At 38.1% G+C, this 8,343-nt stretch overlaps 1 protein-coding gene across 1 annotated transcript in view; it reads left to right on the forward strand.

Moving 5' to 3' along the window:
• LOC106516650 (serine/threonine-protein phosphatase 2A 55 kDa regulatory subunit B gamma isoform) overlaps positions 1-8,343 on the forward strand; it is a 29,507-nt gene that overhangs the window by 15,036 nt on the left and 6,128 nt on the right. The window contains exons 4-7 of the mRNA XM_014007117.1: positions 303-468; positions 4,567-4,679; positions 5,487-5,664; positions 6,325-6,489. Of these exons, the coding sequence (XP_013862571.1) occupies positions 303-468; positions 4,567-4,679; positions 5,487-5,664; positions 6,325-6,489 (622 nt within the window). The remainder of the gene's footprint in view (positions 1-302; positions 469-4,566; positions 4,680-5,486; positions 5,665-6,324; positions 6,490-8,343) is intronic.

Below are 8,343 nucleotides of genomic sequence, written 5' to 3' on the forward strand. Positions count from 1 at the left end.
CACACACACACACACACACACACACACACACACACGCACACGCTGACAGGCTGCTCAGATATTTCAGCTTTTATTGCGTCTGTGAGAGCAGTGATGAATGCACTCAGGTTCCCCTCCAGCCACAGATGGCTGTAGATTGCTTGATAAATAGTTGATGTCGCCAGTGTTTCAAAAAGATTGTCTAAAGTCATGCTGTGTCTTCAGAAAGGAGAGAATCAGGTCCAGAGACGTGTTGCACTGCAGCACAGAGGAGAGCAAGCAYATGATTTCTCTCTCTCTTTTTTTTTCTTTCTCGTTCATAGAGCAAAAATGAGCCATTTTCCCAGGGAGAGTACAACGTGTACAGCACCTTTCAGAGCCATGAGCCTGAATTCGACTACCTTAAGAGTTTGGAAATCGAGGAGAAGATCAATAAGATCCGATGGCTGCCTCAACAGAATGCTGCACACTTCCTCCTCTCCACCAACGGTAAGAATTGGACCTCACTTTCAAACAAACATACATACACATCTTAAAAAAGCCAGGGCACCATGTGATGGAGCATTTAGCTTTATGGAACTTTGCAAATATAATTAAAGGTCCYGCATTCCTTAAAGCAGAGATCACCAACCCTGATCCTCGTGGCTCAGTGTTTTCTGCACGTTTTAGCTGGTTTTCTTCTTTAACACACCAGATTGAAATTAATGAATKTCTGCTGGACTTGATAACATCCTGAGCAAGGTTTAACAGTTAAGGATTTTTCATTATAGTTTAGTTTTATGTCATTGTGACTTTTTTTCTTTGAATTTGGTTAGTTTTAATAAGATTTTAAAGTGTGCTAGCTTTTGTTAGTTAATATGACATTTTTAGTGCTTAGTTTTAGTTTAGTTTAGTTTTTATTAGTTCTAGTATTAGTTCTTTTTATAGTTTGAATAAACATATTTGCCAATGCGTCCTCAAGCTTGTGATGTTCCTGTGAATTAACTAACTAACAGCTATTTGGTTGCCAGTTAAAGCAGTCCATTATAGCAACACCTTCCTAAAATAATAGTGTAACTCAATTTTGCCAACTAAGGACATGGGGGATTATTTTAGGACGATGACAATTGTCGTCTCCAACCCGGTGCTACCTGTTGCTTGTTTTTCACTGGAGCTACTGAGAGAAGCTAACGTGTCAAGATAGTCATAGTTAGCCATCTTATGTGAGCTTGATTCATGCAGTTTTTCCCTTGAGAATTATTCCACCTATTTTGTCACCTGATTCCACTACAAGACACTTGCTTTGATTTTTCTCGCAGTCATATTCAAAGAAATCCCAAAAAGTGGACGTTGCCGTTTTCTCCCAACTTTTGTTGTCGTCATTTAGCAGACGATGCTGAGCAGCAGATTGTAAACAAGTGTTATGAACCATGAGGTGCTGTAAGCGGCCTACAGCTAATGTGAAACTACTCAATTAAAAAAAAAGGGGGAAAAAATGGACAAACACTAAAACTAAGGATATTCTATCTATAATTTCAGTTTTGGTTTTGTAAAAAGATAATACAGTTTTAGTTATCGTTTTTTCACTTTATTACAGTTTTTATTTATTTTAGTTAACTAAAATGTTTTTTAAATTTCAGTTTTTGTCATTTAGTTAGTTTTAGTTAACTATAATAACCCTGATCCTGAGTAGGTAATTCTGTTATGTGAGTCAGATGTGTTGAAACAGGGAAACAGCTAAAACCTTTGAAGGAATCCATGTCACCTGCTGTCTTTCATGTCAGAAATCATGTATCATTTGTCAAACCTCACAAACAATGTTATGCAACATCTCATGTGATATCCCGTGATGTGAATGACTCTCAGCTATCACCACAAGACATTTTAGRTCAATATCTGTCAAATGAACTGTGTTATAGCCATTTTTGAGTTGCCTAATTGCCCTCAGCTATGGCAGCTGTCTTGAACTGTCTTGACTCCAGCAAAAAAAAAAAAAAAAAAATTGTTCTAGCCGTACATTCAGTGATTTTATTCCTGAAAGTTTCCTTAAAATACAATTAGTGGCTTGTGAGATATTGTGAGTTTAATCCAAATAGGTAATGATTAAATGATAAACAGAAGATTTTGACAATTTGTTAGCATTCATAATATGTGTGAGGATCAGTTTCAGCTAATGCAAATCCACATTTTAGGTCAGTTTTTATAAAACTGACAGAGTTGTAGTCAGTGGCGTATATCGTAAGCCCACCCACACAGACCAATATTTGCGTTTTGACTCCCACCACCCACTGGAACACAAGTTAGGAGTGATCAGGACTCTGTACCACAGAGCAGACAGTGTCCCTACAAACCCAGGAGCCAGGSAGAAAGAGAAATCACACACACGACAGGTCTTGGAGCAGTGTGGTTATCCTGACTGCGCTTTCCTGAAAGCAGACAGGAAACACAGACAGGATTCCATGCAACCTTCAGGTGAAAATGAAGACCCCAAACCCAGACCCAAACCAGTGGTTATTCCGTATGTTGCGGGTGTTTTGGAGAAACAGACATTTATTTTCTAAACATGATGTCCCAGTGGCTTTCAAACCCCAAAACACATTACGGCAAAGGCTGGTTCACCCCAAAGATCCGGTGCCCCGGCACAAACAGAGCAATATTGTATATGCTGTTAAGTGCCAGGAGGACTGCGACCAGTTATACATCGGGGAAGCAAAGCAGCCACTGTTCAAAAGAATGTCCCAACACAGACGAGCTACATCTAATGGCCAGAACTCTGCAGTTTTCACTCATTTACAGGCCAGCGGTCACTCTTTCAGAGATGAGGATGTTCTCATTCTTGATAGAGAGGAACGTTGGTTTGAGAGAGGAGTAAAAGAAGCCATTTTTGTGAAGAAAGACCRTCCATCATTAAACAGAGGTGGAGGCCTTCGTTTTCAGTTGTCCCCCTCCTACAGTGTGGCTATTGCCAGTATCACTCCACCCCCTGTTAACAATAAGTGTTAATTAGGTGTCAACGATWGCCATGTGATGTGAGTATCAGTCACATGGAGGCTGGGCTTAACAGCCTGAATTTTGCCTGAAACTCTCAGACTGAAKAAGTCTCTTGGAGGAGAGACGAAACGTTTCATTAGAGAAGAACCCGTCCAGAAGACCTATACAATTTTTTCCTTTTTGATTTTTACCTGGATTACTGAGATGCATCAGGACAGATGTAGAGAAGAGTCTTTGTTTGTTTTGCCTTCTCAAATTCCAAGTGCTTCATCCTCCGAGTTTGTGTTGCTCGACAGATAGGTCCAAATTTATGGTTTATGTTCAGAGTTTATGGCTATGCTAGAAGATACAGAAGCACCCTGAGAGCCCTGGTATTGATTTCTTTAAGTAATATATTATTTATAATGGAGGGAATGAAAAATGGAGGAGCTGTTTCAGCAGTCGGGCTTTGATGCTGCCGAGTTGTTTTCTGACAATATTTTTCTGTAAAACAGAAAAATATGTCAAACTGGATTAATTTGCATATTTTTTATTTAATTTATTTTTTATTGCAAATCCTTTTGGGGGGGGGGGTTGTTTGGTTGATTATGAAATAATTGTATCCATTTTGATTCATTCTTATCAGACACACCAGATAAATTTCTAACTTAAAAACGTTTCATTTAGTAGCTAAACTTCCACAATATGTCTGCTCTTTGATTAAAATCACAGCCCATTTAAACTTGATGTCAAAATATATATTTGCCAAGATGACTGACAAATTTAATCTCCCTGAGACAACAACAAATGACTATAATTAGTAATCAGTTTTATAGATATTGAGCTGTGGTTGTTCAGAGTCATCCACATCACAAATTTCAAGCTCTAAACAGATTGTTCATCAAGATTTGACAATTTATTTATTTATTTATTTATTTAAACTTTTAAGTAACAATTAAAAATGTATTACACTCAGCCTGCACTACCACTTTTGTATCAAATAAAATTCTTTTTAATTTTAAGAAATCAGTTAAGTTGATGCATCTTGGTGGGAGGTTTCAGATCTGAACACTTTGACTAATCCTGGAGGACTGTGATATTTGGATGACAAAAGTCAGCCTTGTTAACTTTAGTTTTAAAAGAAAATCTTTTAAAATGCTGAAGCAAATATAACCACATTAGCCATTTCATGTAARGACACCTTTGCTGTTAGTAATATGTCATATGAGGTAGCTAATTAACATTTTACATTACACTAGATCTTTTTTTTTTACGTTGAAAATCAAACAATCAAATCCTCGCTTGATGACACCATGTCTGCAGTAATCAGGTGTATTGAAGGGATTAAGTGTGAAAGTCCCACTTATGTCCTTACAGAGTTTACGTTTAGGAGTCATTTGAACTGATTTTTGCTTTTTTTTGGAGTCGGCACTTCCTCTGCCACAAAACGTTCGAACTACAGTAAAATCAGAACAAAACAAAAGGCAAACTGTCAGTTTTCTGTGTCTCTGCASAAAAATACACCAACTTGTCCACGAGCATCTCTGGCTCAGGCCTGAGAGGGATTTCTGTAATTTGAGCGCGAAATGCTTTTGTAAAAAGGGATTCCAGCCTTTAATGACCCTCTGTGTTTTCCAGATAAGACTATTAAATTGTGGAAGGTGAGTGAAAGAGACAAACGGCCAGAAGGATACAACCTGAAGGATGAGGAAGGTCGCATCAAGGACGTCTCCACAGTCACCTCCCTGCAGGTATCTGTCTGTCTGTCCATCCAGAACCCTTTTCTCTATTCTTCTGAAATGCTTGGGCAAAGAAACTGGGTCAGTGAAGACAGCTGTGCTTGCATGTACAAAAATGGGTCACTGGCACAAGGTACACAAGAGTATGTGTGAGTTTATGGGGGAGGTGCTGCTGCTTCTGGTTAAAGAATTAATATTTCTGTTAGGAGCCAAAACTCAGCAACCAGTTACTCACAGTGGCCCTTTGGGTTTTTAGGTGTGTATACTGTAGCTCTGCGTTTATAGAGGTCGGAGAACAAGTGTGTGCCGTTTTAATGTAAGTGAAATGTGCGAAAAAGTCCCGACATGTTTATCTTTTATGTACAGCTAAAAAATCTCTAGGCAAAGTATTAAAATGCTTCTTGATGTTATTATTAAAATGATAGTTCATATTTTTTGAAGTGGGACCCCCACTGAAAGCTTATAAACATTAATATTTTTTTTTACCAGTTTGCTCTCTGTATTTAGACTGGATTGATGMGCTAACAGGTAGCTCATCGAAGCCAAAAACCAAACTATAACACCAAAAATTTCATTCATTCAGACGTTTCAAACTTTTATTTTGTCGTCAATTTCCCATTATTTTACTGTGCAAACAGCAGCACCTGCAGCTAGCKGTAGCACTTCTCGTGGAGCCTGAACCATCTCAGTTCATACTTTTTATCTCCCATGTATTATTGCTGTTGCRATATTAAAACTATATAACATACAATCTATTTTTGTTGTATTATTATTCCTGAACCGATAAAATAAATATATCGCTCTGCTTTTTATATCCAGGTCCCAGTCTTGAAGCCCATGGACCTGATGGTGGAGGTGAGCCCTCGACGAGTGTTCGCCAACGCCCACACGTACCACATCAACTCCATCTCGGTCAACTCCGACTACGAGACCTACATGTCAGCTGACGACCTGAGGATCAACCTCTGGCATCTGGACATCACCGACCGCAGCTTCAGTATCCTTTGAAACCACAAAGAGCATCAGGGATAATGAAGACATACAGTATATGTAAACACATGCACTTACTTCAACGCAGGAGTGCAGCAAAATGACACGTATAACTAATGGCCACATGTTCAACACAGTCCTTTACAAACACATAAAATAACTTCTACACTGCGAAAACAACTTTGTCACATAAAGAAATGCACAGAAACACATCGTGTTGGGGGAGGGGGATACGATTCATAAGGAGTCAAACTATATCCTCATGAATAATTCAGAAGCTGCATAAATATTTCAGCTCCTTCCTGAGCTCTAATCCACAGAGGGACTCAGACCAGTCACGTGCCTGACCCAGACAGGATTTATAATATCACAATTCTTCTGAATATGGATTTACTTTTCTGCAGACAGGCCCCCAAAGATATATTTTTATTGGTTTGCTTTACTCTGCAGTAAATAATTCAGAAAGCGACGCCTGTGTTTACGTACACACGTGCTTAAGTTTTGCATGCAGACTGTGGGCCTGTGTAAGTTTTAACACTTTCATTGGTTTTGTTTTGAGAAAATTAGTGAATAAAAGTTCCACAAAGCTGGACACACATACAAGGTCAGGAAAAACCCGAGACATGGATTCTCTGCTGTTTCCCTGAGCGATGCCTCTTTCTGTCAGACATTGTTGATATCAAACCAGCCAACATGGAGGATCTGACAGAGGTGATCACAGCAGCTGAGTTCCACCCCCACCACTGCAACCTGTTCGTTTACAGCAGCAGCAAAGGCACCCTRCGTCTCTGTGACATGAGGGAAGCAGCGCTCTGCGACAAGCACTCCAAATGTGAGTAAACCTGCTGACATAGTGAAGCTGTCTGATCTCTTTATTTACTTCAGCTTAACCACACAGATGGGTTTGGTTTGAATAAAAATGTCTTTTTGTCTTTTTTTTTCTCAGAGATAATTTCCTCCACTGCTGCCTGACGGGTTGTGTTATCATATGCTGCACGTCTGTTAGCAGGTTTCTTGTCAGTTTAACTCTTTTTGCTCCTTTTAAAGGGATTTGATGAAACTTTGCTGCATGAATTGACAGCATTTTGTTCTTCGTCCTTTCTTACTGATGTCATGGCCTTCTGCAATATTTCATATTGAGCTGAGGATTAATTAGCAAACTAATCTGCAGACTAAATGTAGTCAAACTCTACATTTTTGCTACTTTCCCTGTGTGCTAGCAAGGCTACTTTCAATACCTGCTGAGAAAACCAGATATCCAAATATTGCTTGAGGTTTTACTTTTTCATATCACAACAAGAAATCCTCATTAGAATACGYTATAAAATGATTTATTTAGATTTTCCAGGGGTTTTCTTACTTAGCAAGACAAATCAAGCCAAACCTCTGGAACGGCTCATATCGGGATGATTTAGATGTCAAAGTGTAGCTTAAAAAAGCCAGAAATCTGGGAATGTGCTTCGTTTAGTTTGACCAAATGTGACTTAAATCCCTGATTTGATGAGAGGGGTTAATTCTTGTCAGTTTACTGTATAGCATGCATTACAATTTTTATGTTTTTTTCCTTAAAATTAAATCAAGAAATCATTTGGATAATAGTGACAACTTAAATTTTTTTGGCTGTCTGAGGTTTTATGGTGAAAACTCCTTTAATAAAATAAAAAAAACTGTTGCTTAAATGTAAGGATGTTTAAGGTAAATGTATTTTTATTTCCTAGGGGAGGATTACTCTGCCTTATGTTTTTCTTTTTAAGTTTATTTTGACTCATAGCCTCAGGAGGGATAGTGGACTTTAGTTTKTGGGTCGTCACTACGACCCATCTTAAAAGCTGCACTTGTTAACATCCATGTTTTCCAAAGGATTAATCCTGATAACTTTGGTGATCCTCTGATTTCCTCYATGAACAAATAAAATCCCTCTTGTGCTTCTCAGTGCTGTGATTTGAAAGCCCTCAGATGGATTGCAGTGGGTTTTGCAGCCCGTTCGTGCCTCTGTCAGACAAAATGTGATTGATTTGATGTTTATGTCCTCATGTAGAAATTTCAGTTGATTTTCCTCAGCAAATACTAGTGATGACCTGAGAGTCTCGTACCGAGTGTGATTTGTAGAATTAGGAAAAAAAATAGATCTAGATGTAGGTGAAAAATAATTTCTAGTGCAAAGTTAAATGAGCAGAAAAGTTTTCAGAATAAAAGCACTTGAATAAACAGAATTATCCTCTGCAAATACAGTCTGGTTCAAATAAAATATCTTTACATTCAAATAATGCTAACAATCAACATGAAAGAAAGAGACAAAAATACACAAAATAATTATTTGTTTATTGGATGTTAATATTTTAAAACAGTGCATGCTGAAATAATAATTAATTCTGGTGTAGATTCTCAGTCATCCAGGACATGGTTAAAATAAAACAATCTGGACTTTTATTCTGTAGTTGAACATGTTTTATACCCATCTGGGTCTCTTTCTTAACTCAGAATTGCAGAATAGAGTTCAGAGTTTTTTTAACCTGCATGAGAGGCTCCATTATGTAACATGAAGGTTAAAACGGGTTCTCAAAGTTGGGGGTCAGGACCCCATCATGAATATTGTTACTGTGCTCGTGTTTATTTGAACTGATAACAATGGGCCTCATGCAAGAACATGTTCGTATTCTTATCCTAAATTTCTCTTACTTTTGTT

This window comes from Austrofundulus limnaeus, unplaced genomic scaffold (assembly GCF_001266775.1).
Source record: "Austrofundulus limnaeus strain Quisiro unplaced genomic scaffold, Austrofundulus_limnaeus-1.0 Scaffold1, whole genome shotgun sequence".
Classification (NCBI taxonomy): domain Eukaryota; kingdom Metazoa; phylum Chordata; class Actinopteri; order Cyprinodontiformes; family Rivulidae; genus Austrofundulus; species Austrofundulus limnaeus.